Source organism: Gossypium hirsutum, chromosome A12, assembly GCF_007990345.1.
Source record: "Gossypium hirsutum isolate 1008001.06 chromosome A12, Gossypium_hirsutum_v2.1, whole genome shotgun sequence".
Lineage (NCBI taxonomy): Eukaryota > Viridiplantae > Streptophyta > Magnoliopsida > Malvales > Malvaceae > Gossypium > Gossypium hirsutum.
Genome location: NC_053435.1, coordinates 834,750 through 861,190, shown reverse-complemented (window position 1 = coordinate 861,190; position 26,441 = coordinate 834,750). Strand labels below are relative to the sequence as shown.

At 34.3% G+C, this 26,441-nt stretch overlaps 2 protein-coding genes and 1 long non-coding RNA gene across 29 annotated transcripts; 2 read left to right on the top strand and 1 right to left on the bottom strand.

The window, feature by feature from the left end:
• Window positions 1–102: 102 nt before the first annotated feature.
• On the bottom strand, window positions 103–5,300 carry LOC107930187 (uncharacterized). Its single transcript, XR_005905981.1, has 3 exons — window positions 5,204–5,300; window positions 1,326–1,392; window positions 103–519 (listed from the first exon to the last, which is right to left on the bottom strand). It is a non-coding gene; the product is annotated as an uncharacterized lncRNA (long non-coding RNA).
• A 1,350-nt stretch (window positions 5,301–6,650) lies between these two features.
• LOC107930194 (LEC14B protein) lies at window positions 6,651–11,077 on the top strand. Of its 2 annotated transcripts, none has more exons than XM_016861783.2 (10): window positions 6,651–6,868; window positions 7,340–7,877; window positions 7,990–8,109; window positions 8,400–8,477; window positions 8,634–8,807; window positions 9,334–9,411; window positions 9,569–9,744; window positions 9,985–10,143; window positions 10,274–10,334; window positions 10,613–11,077. In XM_016861783.2, exons 2-10 carry the CDS (start codon window positions 7,449–7,451, stop codon window positions 10,802–10,804), a joined length of 1,467 nt encoding a protein of 488 aa, XP_016717272.1. In that variant the 5' UTR covers window positions 6,651–6,868; window positions 7,340–7,448; the 3' UTR covers window positions 10,805–11,077. The 2 variants fall into 2 exon arrangements, with proteins under 2 accessions (XP_016717272.1, XP_016717280.1); XM_016861791.2 differs by having other exon boundaries at window positions 6,708–6,868; window positions 7,462–7,877.
• Window positions 11,078–11,978: 901 nt separating this feature from the next.
• Window positions 11,979–23,290, top strand: LOC107930207 (uncharacterized). 26 transcript variants are annotated; one of them, XR_005905980.1, is made up of 7 exons: window positions 12,003–12,228; window positions 12,416–12,632; window positions 12,825–12,906; window positions 12,989–13,138; window positions 13,230–13,350; window positions 13,448–13,573; window positions 22,905–23,290. XR_005905980.1 is itself a non-coding variant. In XM_041082392.1 (7 exons), exons 4-7 carry the CDS (start codon window positions 13,057–13,059, stop codon window positions 22,937–22,939), a joined length of 354 nt encoding a protein of 117 aa, XP_040938326.1. In that variant the 5' UTR covers window positions 12,004–12,228; window positions 12,416–12,632; window positions 12,825–12,906; window positions 12,989–13,056; the 3' UTR covers window positions 22,940–23,290. The 26 variants fall into 26 exon arrangements, 4 of the variants coding, with proteins under 4 accessions (XP_016717315.2, XP_040938325.1, XP_040938326.1 ...); XR_005905978.1 differs by lacking the exon at window positions 22,905–23,290 and adding an exon at window positions 15,239–15,701 and having other exon boundaries at window positions 13,448–13,563; XR_005905979.1 differs by lacking the exon at window positions 22,905–23,290 and adding an exon at window positions 15,239–15,701.
• Window positions 23,291–26,441: the final 3,151 nt, after the last annotated feature.

Sequence of the window (26,441 nt, the reverse complement as noted above, 5' to 3'; positions counted from 1 at the left end):
AAAGGTCATTTGTCTCAAGACTATACAAGTCTGTTTCAAGACCTCAAACTATAGAATAAAAAGTTTAAGTGAAATTTGTTCTTCCTATCTTGAGACTTACTGACCAAATGGTCAAAATCCTGCATTTTTAAGTGTTCAAAACCTTAAACAATTGAACTCAAACACACCTAAAGTGTACCACAAATCATATTCATCCAATTGACCTATCTAAACATATTCAAACAATACCAGATTTTAACCTTCGATACATCATAACTAAATCAACCAATTAACACATTCAAACTCACATAATTAAACCTAAGTAACTATTGATCAAAAGATGAAATTCAACTAAACTAATATTATAGGTCGACTACCAAAAGTGCCATAACTAAGTTAAGTTATAAGTCAACCAACTTAGGTACATGTCATATGATTTTAAAACATATAAATAAATGCAAAATAAGATTGCAATAACTTCCAAGTTGAGCTTGAGGCTTGGATGCTTGACCACAAGATTTCTTAAGCTTTATCCAAGATCTGCACATGAAAACAAACAAATTCGTATGCTGAGTAAAGTATACTTAGTGATGCTAACATAACACGAATTCAATTTTAAACATAACTAAATTTAAATAACATAAATAGCATATTAACCCAAGCTAACCAACTAGCCATTTCACCCTAATATCAAAGATATGTATATATTAATAATTCATTTATCATTTCAACTAGTTCTCATCTATGCTTTACTCGATAATTCGATATAATTTCCAATGCACCCCAGGGTATTTGCATCTGATTTAACATAACAAGATCATGCTCATTAAAATCAATGTTTAGTATCAATTCAATACATATTCAAGATATCAATTTTACATTTTAACCCCTATTAATCAAATCAGATATAATAATGAATACTTGGATTAATCCACTATCATACCAAATATGCACTAAAGTGCTAATCGGGCATAAATACACTGATCCCACCAACCACACTAGAATATGTTCATACCTTAAGGTATTTGAGCTGGTGATACATTCTCAACCCCTAGGGTATTAGAAAACTATCACAATATATATATGCGCATAGCGTTAAATCTCCCACCTATCAATATGGACCTTATGACATGCCAACTATACTCGTTACTCTATCGACAACGTTAATGGGGAAAATATCATCATTATTAATCGTATCGTATCATCAAACATACATACATATATATATCAAGTCTATACGTTAATATCGAACACATTTATTTTGATAATTAACCATTCTCGAACATATATCGGATCAAATATATATATTTAATTAATTATTGAGCTCTAGTTATGGAAGTACAAACCAGAATATTTATTTGTTGACGGCTTTGGATTTCCTTTTATCCTAGGATGGTCTTGTGTTGTCTTTAACTACGAAATTGAATCCGAATACAAAAAATTCATTAATCATACAACTCTATTACAATTCAATACATTATACATATGAATGCATTTTATTCGATTTAGTCCTTAAATTTAATATCTAGAACATTTTTTTTCTCACAATTTACCCTATAACACCTCTTGCCTGACCCGATCGCTGAATTCGAGCTACAAAATGCTATAGTCGTTTCCAGAGCAACTACTATCAAATAGAAAGTACATAATTCATTCAATCATGCATTCATGTCATAAACACATTTACATTACGATAAACATTGTTCCGAGTCTCAATCGAGCTTACGAAAGCTCTTTTGTTGACTTGAATACAAAATATTACCAAATTGTAAAGTTTCAAAATTTCTGGTCGACGTAGTGACGTCACGTCCTCCATGCCGTGACATCGTAAAATAGTTTATCACGTCATGACCTCAGGTCACTCAACATTGTGATGTGACTCATTGTCTGCCGACGTTGCGATGAGGAAGATTGCTCATCGGGATATGAACTCTGTTTTTAGTAAAATTTGAGTTATTTGATACCCATTTCAAGACTGCCATATAACCTTCACATATTAAGCACAATTAACGAGTTTTCTTGAATTAAAAAATTCTATACACATAACTAAACAAGTACAGATAACCATATTCATCCGCACATCAACTAATAACATCTAAACAACCTTTAGACATTTCATTCATTTATCAAGGTATATATGTCAAACCATTAACTGAATAGCATATGCATATTTATCAATATCAATTCACATCCAAAAAATACCATTTCAAATACAATATATACAACTCATACCATTTACCAAAAGCATACCATCTCGACAAGCATTACCATTATGCAAAGTTATGCAAGCTATGTCATCATTCAAGGTTAACAAATACATACCACCTATATACATGCTACAAAACCGAACTTTTAAATGATTGAAAAACTACTAAATTAGAAACGAGATAGTGTGAGCTTCTTGTTGATCTGCTTGACACATTCAGCAAGTTGACAATCTATAAGAAAAGGGAGGTAACAGAGTAAGCATATTAAATGCTTACTTAACTTACCTTGACATTTCAACAAACTAACATTTAAAACACATTGGTATTTAACATGACATCATTTGACATATTTTGTAACATCATATGCAAACCATCATATACAACTAATGGTTTTCAATTTACATATTAAGAACTTATAACATAAATCATATAAAATAATTCAATTTGGTGCTAATTAATAATCTATTAAAAATAATTAATAATCTATTAAAAAGCATATATAGTTTAATTCATATTCAATCCATTTCAATAATTCTATTTCCACTAAGTTACATTTTCATCCGAAAGAACCTTAGTAAATCAAACTCGAATACACGGGACAATAGCGCTCACAGAAGCTGACAATGATCAGGGTTGCTCACACAAGCTGACATTTATGGATTTGCTTACACAAGCTGACATTGTATCGAGGTTACCAATCTAGACTAAATCAATGATACATATAAACTGAGAATCTAGAACAATTGTTGGGTCTCATATAACCATGTAAATTCCTAATCGATTCCATATTAGACTCTAATGTCATGTCATATGTATCCTAATCTTTTACTAAGTTCACACGAGCATTATTACTGTAATCATATCATTTCAATCCCTGTAACAACATATACATGTCATACCAATTTTGTAAAAATTCAATTTCCATTTTTGTACCTTGTACCTATTCATAAATATCACATTTTTCATACTTTATAATTTAGTCTAATTGATGCCAAAATCACCAAATTCACATTTATATAAACTAATAAGCAAAATAATTAAAATTCAATTATAACATGAACCAAAAAAAAAGTTTCATATGATCTTACCTGGCAAAACAACAACAAACAAGTCTTTAAGGGCTAATCAACAATTTTATTTTTTCCCTGATTATCTTCGGTTTTGGTTTAATGCCCGATCTATACAATAATTTGGTTCAATTTATCAATTCCAAACCTTTTATAACACCGTATTATAAATCAATCCAATTTTATTTTTTGAAGGCCCCTAAAATTTTGTATTTTATTCAATTTAGTCCCAAACTGAAATAACAATAATTTTCAATTTTGAGCTTCGATTTTGAAAGCAATCTCAATCACATCTTCCTACGACCCTCTATAATCAATAGTTACAGAAATTTCACATCAATTTCAAAATTTATAGGTGCTCATGGGTTGGGTCAGGCCAAGCCCAACCAAAAGTTTAGACCTGTTTGCTAGGCCCAGCCAAAAAATGGGCCTAAAATTTTTTTCAAGTTTGACTCGGATAAAAACGTTAAAACTCGGGCCCGAGCTGGCTCGCTCTTATTAATTTTTTATATAATTTTTAAAATATATATAATTCATCAAAAATAGTAAAAACTATAAAATAAATGTCTTCCAAAAAATTAAAAATAAATTAAATAAATATGTATACTAAAATAATACTAAGATAAATGCAACTTAACAACCAAATGCCTCTACAATAGTAACAAAATTAATAATAAAACAAGAGTTATATAATAATAACAAAATAGTAGCAACATAATAGTGAAATGATAGCAAAATAGTAAAACAAAAAAAATAAGAAAATAACAATAAAACAGTAAAAAAATAGTAGTTTTTTTTTTGCATATTCGGGTTAGATCGAGCTAAGCTCGAGCTAAAAAAGCCTTACTCGAGGCCCGACTTGTTTTCTAAACTGGCCTTATTTTTTTCCCAAGCCCATTTTTCGGACTTATATTTTTACTCAAACCCTCAAACTTTTTGGGCGGGCCAGCCCATGAGCAGGTCTATTTTGGACAAAACTAACAACTTAAACTTTACAATTTAGTCCTTTTTCACATCTAAGTTTAAAATCTATCAATTCAACATCAATTTCTTTAAGAAATAATCAATGGCAACTTTCAAAAACTTTAATAGTTTTACAAATTGGTATATAGACTAATTAAATCAAACTTTCATGATTTCAAAAATATACAATTTATAAAAAAAAGACTTAAAAACTTACTAATTTGAGGGACCGAATGTTTAAAGCTCAAAACGTTTTTCTTTTTCTTTGTTTTAAGCTCACCAACGGTGGAGAAGATGAACTTATGCCAATTCTCCACCATTTCATCTTTTATACCATAATTAATACCTTAATTACTTAATTAAATCTTAACTTAATCTTTCGTTAACAACTATAAGTGGATTCTATGGTCATATTCCACTATCTATTAAAAAGAATTGGTTTAATTACCAATTTGGTCCTTTATCCAATTAAAAATCTATAATGATAAAATTTTTACAATTTAATCTATGTACATTAATTAATCAATTAAGGATTTGACAAAATTATTAGACCAAACTTTAATAAACTTTTATACTAGCATTCATAAAGATTAAATCTCGAATTACAAAAACGAGATTTCAAAACTACTATTTTCGACACCACTGAAAATTAAGTTGTTACATACATGATCTGACTTAATAAATATAGTACAAGGACCTCCTACAATCATTATTTATTCTTAAGCCTTATAGTTTTTATCATTTACAATTTAGTCCTTAACAATCAAATAATTCAAAACTAAATTCTTTAATTCCTATTACATTTCTGACATATTTTTCCGTTCCTTAACTAAACTATATTGATGCATGAATTCAAGCTATTTATATCAAGATTTGAAACCTTTCTAACAATGAAAACCTAACTCAAACTTATTAATTTCATAGATTTATGGCATGGGCTTCTAAAATTAATCAACAATTTTACAAAAATCAAAGAAAAGAACTCACCTATTCTCCTAATTGAAGCTACTGTAATGGAGGAATGAAAAGGATATTTTGTTTTCTTTCTTTCTTTCTTTGAGGAACGGTGAAAGAGATGAAGGATAACGATGCTTTACTTTTTAAATTCTCTCTCCTTCCACTTAAAATCATTATATATAGCATAATTAATTATCTAACCTAATCACTTCTTATATTTTAAGGTTAATTTAGTGGACAACGATGACAAAATTCACCACTTAAGCATTATCATCTATTTCAAATGGTTTAATTGCTAATATAACCTTAACTTAATTGCAATTTAAGGGACTTGCCATATTAAAAATCAGTTTCCTTTCATTTAAGTCCTCACCAATCAATTTAGCCCATGTACTAGTTTTATTAACTGTTTTAATTCAATCACACTCACAGTCCGAAATTTAAGCTTACGACACTATTGAAAATCGAGTCGTTATAAAGAACTCATTATTTTTACTAAGTAACAAATATTAATACAATGGTATTTTTGTATTTTCAAGTTTTTTTAATCATTTCGACCAAAACCTCACTTGGTTTTAATATAAAAGCTTTATAAATATATTGTAGTTGATGAAATTTTTGGATCAATTAAAAAGCATCACATGTCAAGTCGAGATTATTGTGGATAAAGTCGAAGTTATGGGTAAAATTGATAACATCATATCAATATCATAATTATATTTTTAATTAATTTAAATTAATTAAGAGATAAATAATTAAAAATTATATTAATACTAATTAAAAATAAAATAATTAAGTGATAATATTAAATGATTATTTTATCTCTAATGAATTGAATTAATAAGAGACAAATAATAAATAAAAGAGCTTAAATTCTTGTATAGCAATGAAATGAAATAATTAAATTCTACTAAAACTTCTTTTATTCAAGTACCCCGAGTTATTCTACTCATAAAAAAGTTCAAGAATTTGAAAGATCTCTACAGAAATCTCCGAAGAAATTAAAAAACTTAAATAAATTCTAACAAACACTATACTCATTCTGAAGAAAAGTTGCATTCCAATCCAATTCAACTAAGAATAGGAAGGCAAAAGATGTTTATAAAAAAAATCGTCTTTCAATCCAATTCAACTGAAAAAAGGAGGTAATAAAAAAAATCGTCTTTCGATCCAATTCAACTGAAGAAAGGAGATTCAAACCTGTTTAAAGAACAAATCACCACGATATCTGAAGCTTGAAAATCAATTAAAGAAAAGAATGAAATGAAAATTATTTTTGTATTCAAGAATCATCCATACTTGAAAAATACATTACTTGCTTTATAAAATATATGGTATAAGTAAGTGGGTAAGATGCAGATTTCGAAGGTCTAAATTAAAGGATTATGGCAGTTATTTTCACCCAAAAATTATACCATTCAACAAAAGTCAACTCTTACTCATTACAGTTGAGATGAAGAGGGGAATGACGTACAAAAGAACAAGTTTAAGTTCAACATATCAAAAGGACACGTGTCAGGAACTGAATCAATCAGGTCCATCTTATTGCACCCATTCCAATCATCAACAATCCCCATACTCAGTTCATACCCCCAGAAAAAACAAAATTATAGTTTTCCCCAAAAACAATTGTTGGCAAAGGGAAACTCCTAATCTGTCTGAATCTCAGCAGCAGCATCTAAAGAACCAAAATAGGTAAAGCTTCATTTGTGTCTTATCCACTTTTAAGCTCTTTAAGCCTTTTTTTCTTTTTAATCAGTATTCGGTTGTCTTGTTTGTTGTTGTGTTCAAGTAGGTTTGGGTTTTGTTTTTGTTTGATGATCGAATCTTTGTTTTTATAAATCTTGTGTCATGTGCAAACGGTTCGACTTTGTGGTAAAACTTCACACTTTGCCTTGTTTCAAGAGCTGGGTTTGGTTTAAATTTCATGGTGGTAGGCTATACAAGCATGTGAAATTTATTTAATTAAAGAGCAAAAAAACTTGTCATTTTTTTGGGGTTTCTTACACCTTTTCTGGGTATGGATGGAAGTGACCTTATATTTGGTCAGACTCTGACAAAAGTTCATTCTCTTGACCGTTGATCATGTGAATGTTTGTTTATTACAAATTCATTATCTTTTTAAAACTCTGCATATACCCAATTTGTATTTGGTTTTTTTTTCAGGTTTGACCTGTTAAGAACCCAAAAAATTGTACTTTGGCATGAACGGTTAGCAGATATGTGTGTGCATTAGTGATAAGAACATATTGGCAGTTGCTTTTATATTGAAAGAATGTTTGTTACAGCCAGTGGGGTTGACATTGATGAAATGGGGTACGCCATGAGTAGGCTAGAGATAGAATCTGAGTTGTTCGATGGCGGTAATACCGTCCATGAAGCCAGTAGCAGTACTAGGCCCGGAAAACCATTTCCTAAAGTAGATGACGAGATTTCCCAGCTTACAAACCTGAGATCAGGGCCTAATGATCGACTCCATCAACTTGTGCCCGGAAAGCAGCAATTACCTGTTTCCCCGGTGAGGATGTTGGCAGGTCGAGAAGGTAATTATTCAGGAAAGGGAAGGTTCTCGTCAGCGGATCGTTGTCACATGCTTGGCAGGTATTTGCCTGTAAATGGTCCTTGGCTTGTGGACCAGACGACCAGTCGGGCCTATGTTTCTCAATTTTCAGCTGATGGTTCTCTATTTGTTGCTGGGTTTCAGGTATTTTTGCTCGGTGTCTTATTTCCAAATGAAACTGACTTGATATTGAATTGATTGGATTATAGTAAGTAATGTGTTTTGATTTAATTTGATTGTAAATGTTTGGTTTCAGGGAAGCAATATTAGGATATACAATGTGGATAGAGGTTGGAAAGTTCAAAAGAACATTCTTGCTAAAAGTTTGTGTTGGACAGTTATCGACACGTCCCTTTCTCCGGATCAGCGCTACCTTGTGAGTTTGCACCGGATACTGTTACATTGAAATGCAACCATCATTATTTGAGCAAAATCATTTTGTAACAATTTATAAGATGCGAAACTAAGGCATTAACTTGGATTAGTTTCTTTCCAACTCTAAATACAGAATGAATGTCTTAATACATGTTGGTTTTTCATTTTCTCATCACACTATATTGTCTCCATTTGATGAGTCGAAGTTTTGTTTTTCGATAGCTTTAAATGTTTTTTCTTTTTTTTTTTTTTTGCAGATATCTAAATGAAATTTCTATTCCTTTATTTCAGGTTTATACCAGCATGTCGCCTGTAGTTCACATTGTTAATGTTGGGTCTTCTACCACGGAATCCTTGGCAAATATCACGGTAGAATGCTTGTAATTTTGGGGGTAGCATTTGTGGTTTAAAGTTGAACAACATGAAATATTTTGATTCGGGGATGTGTTTTTGTATTCATCCGAGCATTGTTTATGTCGACAATAACCTTTTCAGTTACACATTTGGAGTTCTAATGTTTTTCAGGAGATCCACGAAGGATTGGACTTTTCTTCTAATGATCGAAGGTATTCTTTTGGAATATTCTCTGTGAAATTTTCAACTGATGGACGAGAACTTGTGGCTGGAAGCAGTGATGACTCGATATATGTTTATGATCTGGAAGCAAACAAGCTTTCCCTTCGAATTATGGCACACACGGTTGGTTCACTGGCCCTGTATTCTCGATATGATAAACTTCTTGTTTTATGATCATTTTATTGCTTGGATATTGTTGATTTATCATAACTATCATTTTATCCCCCATCAGTTTTAAAGATTATATTTGCTGCTATGCTTATACTTTGTCTTTGTGACTGACAAACTCGAATGTGTGACTAGTAATAAAATGTGTGGAAGTTGCCTCTGCTGACTTGTGATTGTATTTAAGTTTATATGGACATGACTTAAGAGTCTTAACTCTTGCCTTTGTAATATATGGGCATTGAAGCGCACAAGTGTTGCATGAACAAGAGAATTAAGGGAATGAGTATCCTCAGAACATATGTATTTTTTCAAGATCCATTCAAAAAGTATAATGCTTTATTTTGGATTGTTTTCGTTTAATTTGCATTGGCATACTTCCCACTCTAATATCGGAAGATTACATGTAATGCGGTGACCATTTTCCCTATTTGGATCTATAATTTCTGGGGACCTAAAAGTTGATTTGTGTTTTGTCTTGCAGGCTGATGTTAACACGGTAACCTTTGCCGATGAAAGCGGCAATTTGATATATTCTGGGAGTGATGATAATCTCTGCAAGGTAAGTCTTCCAATCCATGGAACGCATAGATATTATTATCCTTTTCTCTTACGTACCAAAATTATATTCTGTTTATTATGCATTTCTCCGTATGTACAATATTTTTCCAAGGGCACTGCTAATCTTTCACTAACACTAATATTTTGATTTTGTTTAGGTGTGGGATAGGCGTTGCTTTGGAGCAAAAGATAAGCCGGCAGGAGTTTTGGTGGGACACCTGGAAGGTATTACATTCCTCGACAGTCGTGGGGATGGTCGTTACTTCATATCAAACGGTAAAGATCAGACTATCAAGCTTTGGGATATCCGGAAAATGTCCTCCGATACCTCTTGGTATGCTTCTTTTTTGGCTTCCGATATGCATGGTTTAGATTTTCTCCACGAGTATGTCCTGTTAATGCTCTACTAAAGAGAATTTATTTTTTTTATCGATTTGAATTCCAGCAATAGTTTGATCATAAAAATATTTCGGATTTTGAATTCAATTTACTAGATTACTTTCAGTTAAAGCAACATCCGGTTCATGCAACGGATTGAGTTTACGGGAGTCGACATTTTTATATGTTATTGCAGCAATTTAGGGTATCGGAATTTCGAATGGGATTACAGATGGATGGACTACCCTCCACAGGCTAGAGATTTGAAACACCCAAGTGACGGATCAGTGGCTACTTATAAAGGTCACTCAGTGTTGCGTACTCTTATTCGCTGTTATTTTTCACCTGAATACTGGTGAGTTCTTTTACTCTTCCTTTGCTCGATATTAGTCTAATTAACAATATAGTTTTCTTTATCTAGCCGTTGGTTCCAGATTACTGTATTGATTAACATTTCATCAATTTCTCGAAATTATTTATCGCAGCACGGGCCAAAAGTACATTTACACCGGATCTCACGATTCTCGGGTTTATATTTATGATGTGGTAAGTAACTACATGTGATATGCTTTTCCTATAGGGTGCCTTCAGAGTCGTCGCTGTTGCATACAGTATTGACATATTCTGTCGATATTAAGACTAGAATGCTCTTTGTCCGATTCGATTTGTTATCGGTTTCATATATTACGAAAAATGTCTATTGCCATCTGATATTAGATGCCATGCATGAGTGATTATGCTGACAAAATGACGGCAACTTAATGTTACCATCCATGGCATGAATACCAAATACAAGAGAGTAATAACATGGTTATACCGTACAGGTCACCGGAGCCCAAGTTGCGGTACTGAAGCACCATACATCACCAGTAAGAGACTGTAGTTGGCACCCGCATTACCCTGTGTTGGTCAGCTCCTCTTGGGACGGGGACGTGGTTAAGTGGGAATTCCCTGGTAAAGGAGAAGCGCCGGTCCTTGCGAACGAGAGGAGAGTCAGGAGGCAATATCACGATTGAAGGCGGCGATCCGTAAGCTATAAGCATACTACGTATACGGTATTTGATAACTGTATCTACATGTTTTTTTAAGTAGCAGCTCCGGTATATCTTACATTATTTTATCCAATAAGGTGTAATCATTTAACGAAATGATTACACATCCATGTATAAAAAATTTTAGCTGCATAGTGCATATAAATAAACCATACGACTCCCTTGTTTTGCTAAAGAATTTTGTAATATTTAAATTATCTTCATGGATAAATTATAAAATATTATATGGTTTTATAATACTAAATTGAAAAAATCATTGGTATTAGAATAATTAGTAAAATAACTAAAGAAATAAGGTGGAGTGGCAAATATTTCCTTACTAAAATTTGGGTTTAAATTTCTTTATAATTATTTTATTTTTTTGGATTTTATATAAAAAATAAAAATATCTTTAAATTAATATTTATTGCTTTGTTAAAATAATGGTATTTTTTTGATAATTTAATGACCAAATGAGTTGGGACCTGATTACGATCTCTAATTCTACCTTGCTCTATTATCATTCGTACATCAAAATAAAGATAGCAACGGGCAGTGAGATGTTTTGCCCGCCCCGATCCTGGCTTGATATACCTCTAACATTAATTGATCTCAACTCGACTCAATTGAATATAATTTGTCTACTTTGATTCAATTCAATATGTCATAATTTTTAATTTTTAATGATACCATTAATTGTTCTCTTAATATAATTATGTTAGAAAAAATATTAATATATATTTTATTATCATATATTTTAAATAAATATTTAATAATTATCTTGAGATAAAGTGGGTCTTCATTTAATTCAACCCGATCAAATTCGACTAACTCGAGAATTAGACATACCTGACCCAGTCAAATCTAAACTCGTTGGATCTGGACCATACCTATTTCAAGACAAACAATAACTGGTGGGTCGTGCATGCCATGCACCCACCCCCTTAAGAATTTATTCCAGCTTCTAAGCCCATTTAAGTTTTGGATTGTTTATTTTTTTTTATCTCAAAATGGCTGGGTACTTTATTAGTAATCATAAAAAAGTAAAAAAACCAATAACAAACTGGGCTCAGACCAACTTACAGCAAAACTCAAAATAAAACCGGCCTCAATGTAGTCTATACTAATAGGCCTCCTAAATATTTAATAAAAGAAAAGCTAACTTGAAAAGTAAAGACAGTAAATGAATCTGCAATTTGAAAAACAAGAAACCTAACCCAGTCAAATCGAAGAACGGCTGGCACCCATTACTATTCAACGTTCCTTTATCACATCCCATCCGTTTCTGCCGATAGCACTTCCCAAGAAAGATAAGAAATCAATTGCTATCTATTTTGAACTTACTTTCTTCATCGTCTCCATCGTCCCTCCGAGGCATTCTCTTAGTCTCTCCAATCTTCTCCCCTCAGGTACACAGTTTCTCTTTTCTCTAGCGTAGTCTTTGCAAGTCTGTGGGCTGTTGAGTTCTCTGATCTATGAATATGCTGGAAATGGATCTCATGAAAGTATCTTTTCCTATTCTGGATATCTTTGATGATTGCTCCAATGACGGATTTGTTTGCTGTTGTTTGAAACTTTTTTATTGTTGTTTTGGAGTCCCCCATAATGTTGACCCACTGCATGCCCATCGAGATGCCAAGATTTAAAGCTTCAAGGCATGCGAATGCCTCTGCTGCAAATGGTGTCGACACATTGTTGTGAAGAGTCGATTTGGATACCAGTAGTTCTCCCCTCGAGCTCGGAGCCACCAGACCCGACGCTGACTGAAAACTTGTATTGTCGAATGCTGCATCGAACTGGATCTATAATCTCGGTATGTCTTCTTGATCCCTCTATGTCCTATTAGTGTATGATGAGCTTGTACTGTTATGTCTTCTTGATTCCACTGGTTCCTGTTAACGTTTGGTGGAGCTTTTACTGCTTGCACACCTTCATATTCTTCAATTTGTTTCTTCACTCTTTTTGCGAGATCTAATCCTGTTAAGAGTTTCCGATCGTGAACTAGTTGATTCCTAAAGGACCATAGCAGCCACAGAGTGAAACAAAATAGACGACACTGTTTGTTAGATCCATTTGCGAACACCCAGGTTAGCCATTCCCAAGTGTTTTGAGCCATATCATTAATGACCCAGGAAAGCTGTAGATGTGACCAAACTTCCGTTGTTACAGTGCATTGACGAAATATATGCTAACTGTTTTCAACTCCGGAGTGGCAGCGGAGACATCTGTCATTTGAAATGAGTCTTCTGTACCTGAGATTAGCGAGATGGGGGATAAAATCCCATGAAATTCTCCAAATAATGATTGTGATTTTTGCGGGTAGTTGTAAATTCCAAAGCTTTCTGTAAAATTTTTTAATTTCGGCATGTATTAAATGATTCCTAGGATCCATAATAGCTTCTTGTAATAGTTTATAGGCATTACGTACTGAGTATTCGCCCGATTGTTCTCCTTTCCACACCTGAAAATCCTCATGTTCTGTCTCTGCAAGCGGAATCTGTAGGATTTTTTGAGCAACATCTGCTTGAAAGGTATTCATGATCGTATATGTTCTCCATTTTCTGTTTGAGGAGTCAATAAGATCCGACACCATAACTAATTCATTATTAGAACTGTTCTGCCGTTCAGGTTTCGCAATTCCTGTGATTCAACTGTCATTCCAAATAGAAACCTTATCCCCTCTACCCACTCTCCAACAAAGTCCATTTTGAAGAAGACCCTTAGCTGCCCATATGCTTCTCCAGGTGAGTGAAGGTAAATTTCCCACCTTAGCATTTAAGAAACTTGTCTGCGGGTAATACTTTGCTTTTAAAACTCTAGCCAATAATGAATTTGGAAAATTAATGAGACGCTAACCCTGTTTGGCTAATAATGCAATATTGAATTGACCCAGATTTCGAAACCCTAAACTCTTATTTTCTTTTAACACAGATTTTTCCAAGCACACCAGTGAATTCCCCTTTTCCCTTTATGTTTTTGCCACCAAAAATTTGCTATAATATTTTCGAATTCATCACATAAAGTTTTTGGTAATAGAAAGCAGGCCATCGTATAAGTATGTATGACTTGTAATATGTCCTTTATAAATACTTCTTTTCCTCCTTGCGATAAGAATCTGTTGCTCCAATTGTCGATGTGTTTTTTAATTTTGTCCTTAAGATTCTGGAAAGACTCCTTTTTCCTTCCAACCATATTCGGCAGCCCTAAATAACGCTCAGGTTCATTAGAACTTCGGACTCCCAAAATATTAACTACCATTCTTCTGTCCTCTTCCTCTGTGTTTCTACTAAAAAATACCGTTGATTTTTCAAAATTTACCCTTTGGCCTGAACAAGATCTATATTCGTGTAAAATTTCTTTGAATAAATTAGCCCCCCTGCTTATTGCTTCCCCAAATAATATGTAGTCATTCGCAAATAAGAGATGAGTTACCTGTGGACCTCTCCTGCTAATCTTGACTCCTTTGAAAAAACCCTCATTCAAAGCTAGTCTCATTAGGCTTGATAAACCCTCTCCACAAGTAAGAAACAAAAATGGGCTTAACAGGTCACCTTGCCGAAGTCCTCTAATAGGTTTAAATTTCTCTCCGATGTGGCTATTAATAACCACAGAATAAAAGATTGTAGATATACATTTTATGATTGCATCAGTCCATTTTTTGTTGAATCCCATTCTAAACATCACTTCCTTAAAAAAATCCCTTTCCACCCTGTCGTATGCTTTGCTCATATCGAGATTAACTGCCATAAACCTTTTTTTTCCAAATCTCTTTTGCTTGAGCGCGTGTAGTATCTCATAGGCTAATAACACATTATCTGATATTAGTCTTCCCGGTACAAAAGCACTCTGCGCGCAATCAATACATTTTTCAATTACTCGTAATTTGTTTGCCATCGTCTTCGCCAATAGTTTGTATATCATATTACATAGACTAATCGGTCTAAAGTGTCATATTTGAAGGACTAGCAATTTTTGGAATAAGCACTATATTTGTTGAATTTATAGAACTAACCTTCATGTCTCCATTCAAATGGGTTAAATAAAAGAAAATCATGTCTTCGCCAATAATGTGCTAGCATTTTTGTTAGAATATTGTCGGAAAGCCATATTCCCCAGGTGCTTTTGTAGGTCCCATTTTAAAAAGTGCTTCTCGAATTTCCTCCCTATTGTAGGGCGTCGTGAGTCTATGATTATCTTCATCAGTTATGCATCTATTGATCCCTGATAACAAATGGTCATAGTTCCCTTTCGTTATTTCGAAAACAATTTTTAAAAATACAACCGCGCAACCACCTCCATCTCTTGCAATTCTTCCATTTCTCTTCCATCTTCAGTTTTCAATTTATGAATGAAATTTGTCCTCCGTCTCTGCGACGCTTGACTATGAAAAAAATTTGTAATCTTATCTTCGTATTTCAGCTAATTAATCATTGCCCTTTGCTCCCAATGTCATGGGTTGTGCATGGGAGCCCACAACCATGACACATCTGTGCGATCCATCAAGAAGGAAGGAGGTCATTTGGCCCAATTGGATTGACCCGTCGCTTGAAGAGATTGAAGGACTATCTAAAAGTTAGACAAATATGGAAACATGATCTTGAAAGATATGATTTTATAATCTTTGAGATTTTAGATATGATATGTAATCTTATAAGATATTATTTTATAAGATTACATATCTTAGATAAGATAGGTAATCTTAGAAGATATGATCTTATATTCTTAGAGATTTGATTGTAGATACCCTTTAATCATAGCTGTTGTTGTATTTGATTTTGTACCGTTGGATTTGGAGAGGCTCAACTATAAATAGAGGTCTCTTCCATCATTGTAAAGCACTTGAGTTTTGAGCAATAAGAATTCTTGAGAGCATTTACTCAAACTTTTTTCTCTCGTGTTCTTATTTTTTCTGGCTTTTTCTTGTCTCATTATTCTTTCATCTTGTTGGCTTTGAGTTGTTTTCGCTTGAGTTGTGTTTTGGGAAGAGTTTTATCGAATCCTTCTTTTGTGGAAGTTAGGCTGACTTAGGCGTTTTGGAGTAAGAAACTGCCTAAGGCTGCACGGATTGTGAAGCAAGAATCTTAAGCCCGTGACAGTTGGTACCAGAGCGAGTTCGGAAGCACTTTTGAGATATGTCGAAAGAAGTTGATCAGAATGAGCCAATGGAGACCCGTGCGAGGGCTAGAAAGGCTAGTCGATCGAAGGATATGCTGTCGAGCTTGGAAATTCGAGTGGTTAATCTCGAGGAGTCCGTTGGTGACATGAAGGAGACACTCAAAGTGGCCTTGACCCGTATGGAGGAATTGAGGGAAGATAGCAAGGAGTTTGTGTTGGACTCCCTCAGATCCACTTTAGACAAACTGAAAGGGAGGGACGAAGCTCTTGAGGCCCTGCTGACTGCCATGAAGGAAGAGATTGTTGAGCTTAAGGGGAAGCTCAGAATTTGTAAGGTTGCCCTGGGAAGTGGGATGTTGGCTTCGGGACCGAAGCAACGTCATGTGGATATTCCAAAACTCGAGAAGTTCAAGGGGATTAGGTCCGCAAAAGAAGTGGACAACTTCCTGTGGGAATTGGAGCAATATTTTCGAACAATTGGCATTGAGGATGATGCCACCAAGGTAAACACCGCTTCAATTTGCTTTTCTGATGTTGCTCTCTTGTGGTGGAGACGTAGGTCCACGGATGAGAAACGTGGAGGAACGACCATTGGAACTTGGGAGGAGTTCCAAAGAGAGTTGAAGAAGCAGTTTAATCCGCAACATACTGAAAAGGAGGCTCGTGCTAAGTTGCGTCGGCTTACGCAACAAGGCACTGTTCGAGATTATGTTCGGGAATTTAGCGAGCTGATGCTTCAGATCTCAGACTTGAACGAGAAAGAAGCATTCTATTGGTTCGAGGATGGTTTAAAAATGTGGGCCAAGCAAGAGTTTGCATCGCCTAGATATCACCGAATTGACCAAAGCTATGGCCAAGGCAGAAAATTTCTATAATGTTGGGGGAAGCAAGTTTGATAATAATGATTCTTCCAAACCCAAGTCGAAACCCAAAGACATTGGTAGGGGAAACAAGGATCAAAGGGAAAAGAATGACGAAGGCCCAAAGTCTAGTCAATGTAAGCCTTGGGATAGAAAATGACCAATGAAGTGCTTTCTTTGCCAAGGCCCACATAGAATGAGTGTCTGTCCAAAGAAAGCCGCTTTCCATGCCATGGAGGCACGCGAGGAAGCCGAAGATGACACCAAAAGCCTCAATTCGATATTAGGAGGTGTCGAAGAGAAGTCAAGCAATGGGTTGATGTTTGTGGACATTATCGTAGCTGGCAGAAGATTGAATGCACTTGTTGATACTGGTGCGACTGATTTATTCATGTCTAAAGAAATGGCAAAGGAACTTGGCCTTAGAATCGAGGAAGATTCGGGACGAATCAAAACGGTGAATTCAGAAAGCATTCCCATAACGGGTGTGGCAAAAGGGGTGGAACTCAAACTTGGCGAGTGGACGGGCAACGCGACCATTAAGGTTATCCCACTTGATGATTACAATTTTGTAGTTGGATTAAGTTTACTTGATAGGCTTAATGTGGATATTCACCCTTCCGAGAATTACATGACAATCTCCAATGCAAATCAACGATATATGGTGAGAATGAAAAGGAAGAGAAGCATGGAGGAAAATCCTTGTCGGCAATTCAATTTTCCAAAGGAGTCCGTCGAGATGAAGTCTCCTACCTAGCTACCTTGAGAGACAATATGGATGATAAAATTGAGGGGGAAATTCCAAAGGAAGTGGAACGGATGCTAAAGTCATTTCAATATGTAATGCCCATGGAGTTGCCCAAAAGATTGCCACCTAAGAGAGAGGTAGACCACAGGATTGAGCTGTTGCCCAATGCTGAACCATCTAAAGCTCCGTTCGGTGCACCTGTGTTATTTCAAAAGAAGCATGATAGATCTTTGAGAATGTGCATCGACTACAGGGCCTTAAACAAAATCACTATAAAAAATAGGGATCACATTCCTCTTATTGCAGATTTGTTCGATCAGCTTGGTAGCGCGAGATGGTTTACTAAGTTGGATTTGCGATCGGGGTACCACCAAGTGAGAATAGCCAAAGGGGATGAGCCCAAGACAACCTATGTAACTAGGTATGGGTCCTTTGAGTTCTTGGTGATGCCATTCGGGTTGACGAATGCTCCGGCCACGTTTTCTACCCTAATGAATAAGGTATTACAACCTTTCTTGGATCGTTTTGTGGTTGTTTATCTTGACGATATTGTGGTGTATAGTAAGACGTTCGAAGAGCATGTGGGACACTTGGGGGAGGTGTTCCAAACTCTACGAGAAAATAAGCTATATGTCAAAAAGGAGAAATGCTCCTTTGCCTAACGAGAAATGCCATTTCTATGCCATATTGTGAGAGGTGGCACGATTCGAATGGATGAAAGTAAAGTTCGGGTAATTGCCGATTGGGAATCACCAACAAAGGTGACGGAGTTGCGGTCTTTCCTTGGATTAGCAAATTACTACCGTCGCTTCATTGAAGGCTATCCCAAGATCACTACACCCTTGACGGACCTGTTGAAAAAGGGTAAAGTGTGGGATTGGGGCCTTCAACCAAGTGAAGCAAGCGATGACAAGCGAACCTGTACTCGCATTGCCAAATTTTTTAAAGGCGTATGAGGTACGCACAGATGCTTCAGAGTATACGATTGGAGGGGTGTTGATGCAAGACGGGCATCCAATTGCTTTCGAGAGTCGAAAGCTTAATGAGACAGAACAGAGATACACGGTCCAAGAAAAAGAGATAACGGCAGTGGTGCATTGTTTGCGCACATGGAAACACTATTTGCTAGGTTCCAGGTTTGTAGTATTCACTGATAATATTGCAAATAGTTATTTCTTAACCCAGAAAAAGTTGTCCCTCAAGCAGGCTCGTTGGCAGGTTTTCCTAGCAGAGTTTGATTTTAGCATTGAATACAAGTTGGGGAGTGCCAATATTGTGGCCGATGCACTTAGCTGAAAAATGGAATTTGCAACGATAAGCTAACCTGAGAGTCCCTTATTAGAGCGCATTCAAGGACTGTCCCATGATCCCACGGTCAAAAATTTGATGGAGCTTGCTAGAGATGGAAAGACGAGGCGATTTTGGCTCGAGGGAGAATTGCTATACACTCATGGGCAACGTCTATATGTGCCTCAACATGGGAATTTACGAAGGGAAATCATGAAGGAATGTCATGATTTAAAATGGGCTGGCCATCCAGGAATACATCGTACCTTGGCTCTATTGGAGGATCGATTTTATTGGCCTCACATGGGTGATGATGTGGAGGCCCATGTGAAAACTTGTTTAATAAACCAATAAGATAAGGTTGAGTTGAAAGCCTCTGCTGGTTTGTTACAATTGTTGCCCATTTCGGAGCGCCCATGGGAAAGCTTGTCCATGGACTTTATCACAGGCTTGCCTAAATCTGATGGATTTGCAAGTATTTTTGTTGTGGTGGACAGGTTTTCGAAGTATGCAACTTCCATCCCGCAACCAAGCATGTGGTGAAGTATTGGGGAGTACCACAGTCTATCGTCAGTGATCGAGATAGGCAATTTACGGGTCGATTTTGGACAGAGTTGTTCAAGTTAATGGGTTCAGACTTAAACTTTTCCACTAGCATGCATCCCCAAACAGATGGGCAAACCGAACGAGTGAATACATTGCTGGAGACGTATCTTCGGCACCATGTAAGTGTGACACAAAAGGATTGGCCAAAGTTGTTAGACGTGGCCCAGTTTTTGTAAAAGTTACAACGAAGTGGGACAACGAACCAGAGTTCGTTTGAGATAGTGACGGGGCAATAGCCGCTTACACCTAATGTGGTTGCAACTCGTTATGCGGGACCGAATCCAGCAGCTTATCGATTTGCGAGGGGAGCAAAACGATCTAGCTAGAGTTTGTCTACATAAGGCAAGTAAGCGCAACAAGAAGTGGGCGGATCGAAATCGAAGGGACGTGTAGTTTCAGGTTGGTGACCCAGTTCTTGCCAAACTACACCTAATTTTGAGACATGATGGGTTACACAAAGGACTCGTTCGGTGGTATGAGGGGCCATTTCGAATTCTGAAAAAGGTAGGCAATGTGGCCTACAAGCTTGAGTTGCCTGAGAAGCTCAAATTTCATCCAGTATTCCATGTGAGTATACTTAAGCCATTCCATGAAGATGGAGAAGACCCAAATTGGAGCAAGTCTGAACGAGCACCAATGGGGGTAAAAGTCGCCTATGATCGAGCGGTTGAGAACATTGAAGCTAATCGTGTGGTCAGACGTAAGTACTACCGATCGCGGCGTGGATACTTGGTCTTATGGAAGGGATTCCCGGATAGTGAGATGAGTTGGGAACCTGCTGAAGCCTTGTGGCAATTCCAAGACAAGATAGATCGATACCATGCGGAGGACGCGACGAGGGCGTTGCTAGATTCAGTGGGGGAGAATGTCATGGGTTGCACATGGGAGCCCGCAACCATGACACATCTATGCGATCCATCAAGAAGGAGGTCATTTGGCCCAATCGGACTGACCCATTGCTTGAAGAGATTGAAGGCCCATCTACAAGTTAAACAAATATGGAAACATGATCTTGAAAGATATGATTTTATAATCTTAGAGATCTTAGATATGATATGTAATCTTATAAGATATTATTTTATAAGATTACATATCTTAGATAAGATAGGTAATCTTAGAAGATATGATTTTATATTCTTAGAGATTTGATTGTAGATACCCTTTCATCATAGCCGTTGATGTACTTGATTTTGTACCGTTGGATTTGGAGAGGTTCAACTATAAATAGAGACCTTTTCCCTCATTGTAAAGTACTTGAGTTTTGAGCAATAAGAATTCTTGAGAGCATTCACTCAAACTTTTCTCTCTTGTGTTCTTATTTTCCTTGGCTTGTTCTTGTCTCATTCTTCTTTCATCTTGTTGGCTTTCAGTTGTTTTCGCTTGAGTTGTGTTTTGGGAAGAATTCTGTTGAATCCTTCTTTTGTGGAAGTTAGGTTGACTTAGGCGTTTTTGGAGTAAGAAATTGCCTAAGGTCGCACGGATTGTGAGGCAAGAATCCTAGGTCCGTGACAGTAACATTCATCTTTTTCAATCTCAAAGTTAAAATCAATTTTTGTATCAATAAACTCGGCTAAGTTTTGATCATCTCTTTCTGTTTCAGACAGCAACGATAGTTTTTCTATTAGAAGCTTTTTCTTTTTCTTCCTATATATTTGGATTTGCCTTGCCCATTTTTCCAATTCTATTTTTAAACTTTCCAACTTTTACAATAGTCCCCCACCTGATTGCACCCATAAATCTCTAACTTGATCCATAAAAGAGTCCACCAGTAACCACCAAGCCTCAAATTTGAAAGAATTATTCTGTAATTTCCCTTCACTTGTTTTTGTGTTAATTAGAAGAGGGCAATGGTCCGAAAAAGAATGAACCAGATGTTGGACTTTCACCCCTTGGAATATATCTATCCAATCTGAATTTGCAACCCTCCTGTCCAAGCGTTCTTGTATGTTTGTCTCTGGAAGATTGCCCCTCTCCCAAGTAAACCAGTTTCTTATGTATCCTACATCATTCAGTGTGCACTCCTCCAAAGATCTTCGGAAAAGCTCCATTCTCCATTCTTCTCTTGGCAGACCTCTTCTCTTTTCACAACCATATAAAATTTCATTAAAGTCTCCACAAACAAACCAAGGAAGGTTTGTATCAGATTTTAAACCTTTCAAAACTGCCCATGAATCATTCCTGTCTTGTGCATAAGGGGAACCGTAAAAACCCATTAACCTCCATTCGTATCCTGCCTCAGAATCGACAATTACCACATCGATATGTCGTACGGAATAGCTTTGAAGTACAATATTAACATCCTGCTGCCAAGCCAAACACAACCGTCCTCTTGAACCTTCAGAATTAACCTCAATACCGTTCATGAATCCACAACATCTCTAAACTCGTTCCATCTATTTTTTTTTGAAGTTTTGTCTCCATGAAGAAGACTACTTGGGGATGGTAAATCTTCAGCGTGTGCCGAAGTCTTTTTTTCCCTTCCTCACCTTCTAAGATGCCATCCTCCGAATCATGATCCATAGTAGTTTGCATTTGATTCTTCCAAAACCCATCCCTTTTTTGACGAACGGAAGATGTTCCCCCTTCTAAATTCAATCCCAACGTTGTATCCCAACCCTTTCCAATTTGTCCCATGTTCTCCCCTCCTCAAGATCTAACCCCAAGCCTCGAGACTCCTTACCATAGCTTTCCTCTTTACCTTCCCCTTCTTCGCGCAACCAAATACTCTTCATTGCTAAAGCTTTTCGAGATTGCGCTCGCAACGACAAATCCCAGCCCATCTCAGCAATATCTGTTCCAAGCATCATTCTTGCTTCACAAAAAGAGTCACTATGCTCTGGCCGTCCACAATAAAAACAAAAAAGTGATAGACGTTCATATCTGAATTTAACTTATGAACACCGTCCATAGACCATGATCTGTTTTTTCCTCTTCAATGGGCGCCTGACATCGACCTGAACTCGCAGTCTCATGAAATTTTAATTTTCTTTTCCTAGATTTGATCCATCATATTCCAGGAAAGTCCCTATAAAATTACCCAACTGAATTGCTAAATTTTCAGAAAACATACCAATTGGAATGTCATGGATTTGCACCCAAAAAAGGGAAAATATTAGTGGGACCTCTAATGGGTTTTCCCCTCTTTTCAAATTATAGAGCAGTAAAAGATGATTATTAAATGTCCATGGTGAACCCTTTAAGACTCTCTCCATATCCATAGCATGAAAAAATTGAAAAAGATACCTCTTCGTCCCCAGATCTCGGATCTGAACCCCATAAACCGGATTGCACAAATTTGCCATCGTACTTTTTATGACTGGAAAATGAATAACACTAGCTGTTAAAAAACATCCCACTACTAGATATTCCTCCCCTCCCTTTTCCATCCCTGGATCTATCTGTAATTGCAAAATCTCCTCTTCTTATTCATTAAGCGTTAACCGTGCTAATTCAGTGTCCATGACTGCAGATTTGAGAGACTGGTGGCAGCAGAACGGTAGGTAATCAGCAACTGTGAGGATACAATTTGGCTTTTGAAAGCATGACTACAAAAGAAAACTAAAGAAAGAAAAACAAGAAACACAAAAGACAAACGACTTAAAAAAGCGAATTTAGAAACCTATGCCAGCGGCGGCAGACAGAAAACTTGCTAAGGAAGCAGACCTAATTCATCATTTATTAGATTTTCATATTTTATAGTATTTATAAGTTTTTTTTATAATTTTTATAATTTTATATATTATAATATTTTTGTTTTTTTATATTTTATATTTTTAATTATTTTTATGGAGAATATTATATTAAATCATAAATGGTCATGTGCCACCATCTGATTGGCCCATCAATTTATTTTAACGATCAACATTGTTAATGATGGAAACTATTAACAGAGGGACTTAAAATTTTTTTTGTTAACGGTAGGGACTTAGTGCGAATTTAATACATGGGCTTAATTGATTCTTTCGCATTTTGTTAAGGGCTTTTTGACATATAAGCCTAAATAAAATATTTTCTTTTTTCTTTTGATATGGGTAAAAGTGCCACAAAACCCTTGTACTATACCCTGAATTGCATTTTGGCCCTTCTACTAAAAAAAAGGGACAAATTAGACCTTGTATGTTGGATGAGTAAGCAAAACAACCCTTACATTAAAAATGGCCAAATTAGACCTTGTATAGGCAAATTTTGAGTTTATATATAAAATATAATAACAAATTTAGCTCTCAATTTTTACAAATTTATTCAATTTAACCCCTACTCTTTTATTGGAAGTAAAATAGAAAATTTTAAAACTAATAAAACTAAAGGGTCAAAAAGATCTTAATAACAAATTAAAAAATAATTAAGCCATTTTAAAATTTAAAAGTAATAACAAAAAAAGGTTATAAAAATTTTAAAATTATAAAATTTTTATTAAAAATAACAATAGCAACCCAACAAAAGAGCAATGATCAATTTTTTTTAATATTTAAAATTTAAAAGTGCTTAATTGATTTTTTTTAAAAAATTGCTACTAAGGTGTTTTTGACTCTTATTAGTTTCAAAAAAAAATTAATTTACTTCCAATAAAAGAGTAAGGGTCAATTTGAATAAATTTATAAAAGTTGAGAGCTAAATTTATTATTTTCTGTATAAACACCAAATTTTAACGGATGAACTATTTTACTCACTCATCTAAGTTGTAAAAGTTAATTTGTTTATCTTTTCAATAGAGAAACTAAAATGGGAGGAAATTTGGTTTGATATGAAAAGAATGAAAGTCATTCATTAGCAAATATGATACTTTTTACCATTTACAGAGTTTAGTTGCAGAGAGAATACATAAGAGTTTTACACAAATAAAGACACACTGACATTGTACCCAAAAAACACACAAAAGAAAAAGGCATGCTAAAGTTGATACCAAGTCTTTATTCTCTGCTCCTTTGCTGTACAATGGAGTACATTTTTGGGTGCCATAAAAATTAAAAAGTAAATAAAAATAAGGGTTAATCTTGTTTGCAAGAATCCAGAATTAGTTGTGCGTATAGGAAACGCAATAAAAACCTAACCTTGGACGGTGGAGCAAACCAAGTGCCATTGTTTTAACCTACAAGTCAAACTTCATCTTCGAGTCCTTTTTTCTTTTTTTCTTTTTTTTTTAAATTAAATTATAAAGATGAACAATACAATTATTTAAAAGAAATTGTGGTTCCGTTTGTTTCATTGAAAATGACTTCCGGAAAATGATTTCTAGAAAATAATTTACTTTATGGAAAAGCTAATATTTTCTGTTGTTTGGTAGATTTCTTAAAAATATTTCATGAAAATTGTTTTTAATTAAACAAACATACATTTGAGTTTTTCTTATTTTTTTTCATTGTTTAATTGAATTTATTTTTATCTATAACTTTATATTTTACGTTGTTTTTATATATATTAAAAATATTATGTTAAATTCAGATTCATTACAACGTCATTTTTTAATTAAATGACTACTAAGTGAGTATTTTTTATTTAAAAATGTGACATCAATAAAATAACGATGTCAACAATTGGACTTGATTTTCAAATTTGAAAAGTAAATGGACTAAATTTTTAAAAATAAAAGTACAATGACTAAATTACAAATCTTTGAAGTGTACATAGACTTATGACATATTTTAACCTTTATACTACAAAACATTTATTATAAATATATTTATAATTGTAATAAAAATTTATTATTAAAATATTAATATTGAATATTTTTAATAATATGTGAATAATATTATTTAAAATTATTATTTTTAAAATTTATTATTAAAATAAAATTGAAATATTAAATAATTTATTAAAATAACAATTTATATTTATTATATTAATAGTTTATTATATGACTAAATATAAATAATTAGATATGTATGTTTAATAATATTAAAAAATATAATAATTTAAATATTTTTAAAAATAAAAATAAAATTTATTATCAATATAATAATGTCATTTTATAGGAAAAATGATTTATTTATCTTGACCTGTAAGTCATTTTCCGTTAACCAAACTATTTTATATGAAATAAACACAAGAAAATACAAAAAACATTTTCCGTAAAACCTTTTATATGTAAACAACCCGACTCTATAATCAAAATTAAACATGGAAAAAGAAACATAAATGCTTTCATTCTAGCAACATAGTTTATTTATTGGACATAATGTAAAGTCAGCCATCCCCAATGGAATAAGACATACTATACTAGAATAAAGCAATACCCACTATGCATCATGCAAGTCAAAAGGAAAGCTCACTCTTTCATTTTTTATTTTAGTTTTAGTTACTTCCAACAAAATATTCTGCTTAAGTAGTTTGTGCTATTAGGCTTCATTTTCAGCATGGTGACTGACTAACCATTTTAGCATTGAAAAAACTTGTTTATTGTGAATGTATATGTTTTAGAGCATTGGGTATTGAACATTGGTTATCATAAGCAAAATAATATTAAGAAAATTTATTCCGTCTAAAATTTCAACCCAGTTCAACTTTAAATTTAAATAAAATTTAATATATGTTTTTAAACGGGTGAATGTATTTTATAGGTCTTTTTTATCATAGGAATTTGATCAAATTACTCCCTCTATTATTAAATCGATCAATTTAATCCCTGTATTTAAAAAAAAATCAAATAAGACTAAATTGGAATGGAATTAATATTTATTGTTTGAAAAATATCATTTACAATTTAATAAAGTTAATATTTATAAAATTTTTATAATTTTGTAAATGAAATATTTTAAAAGAAAAAAGAGGGCAATATATAGACTAGATAAAGCTTAATCACAATTGACAATACCAACAACTCCCACAGTCCATACCCAAAAATTTCAGGCACTTTGCATAATATGTCATTTTCTATGAATTTTTTTTTATCAGATTTGTTTCATGGGTAAATGTGATGGTCCATCATCTACCTAATACTATAATCTTTTACAGTGTTATTTCCATGTCTCTTTATTTATGTTCATATCACTGTGCATATATTATAACA

What these genes read in the sequence shown, in the direction of transcription:
- LOC107930194 (XM_016861783.2), top strand. Translation starts at nt 7,449, where the DNA reads ATGTTTGTTACAGCCAGTGGGGTTGACATTGATGAAATGGGGTACGCC. An exon ending in TATTTGTTGCTGGGTTTCAG is followed by an intron (nt 7,878 to 7,989) that starts GTATTTTTGCTC and finishes GTTTGGTTTCAG; the next exon opens with GGAAGCAATATTAGGATATA. An exon ending in GGGTTTATATTTATGATGTG is followed by an intron (nt 10,335 to 10,612) that starts GTAAGTAACTAC and finishes TATACCGTACAG; the next exon opens with GTCACCGGAGCCCAAGTTGC.
- LOC107930207 (XM_041082391.1), top strand. Translation starts at nt 13,057, where the DNA reads ATGAGTCTTCTGTACCTGAGATTAGCGAGATGGGGGATAAAATCCCAT. An exon ending in AATGATTGTGATTTTTGCGG is followed by an intron (nt 13,139 to 13,229) that starts GTAGTTGTAAAT and finishes TTCTTGTAATAG; the next exon opens with TTTATAGGCATTACGTACTG. An exon ending in GAGCAACATCTGCTTGAAAG is followed by an intron (nt 13,351 to 13,429) that starts GTATTCATGATC and finishes ATTCATTATTAG; the next exon opens with AACTGTTCTGCCGTTCAGGT.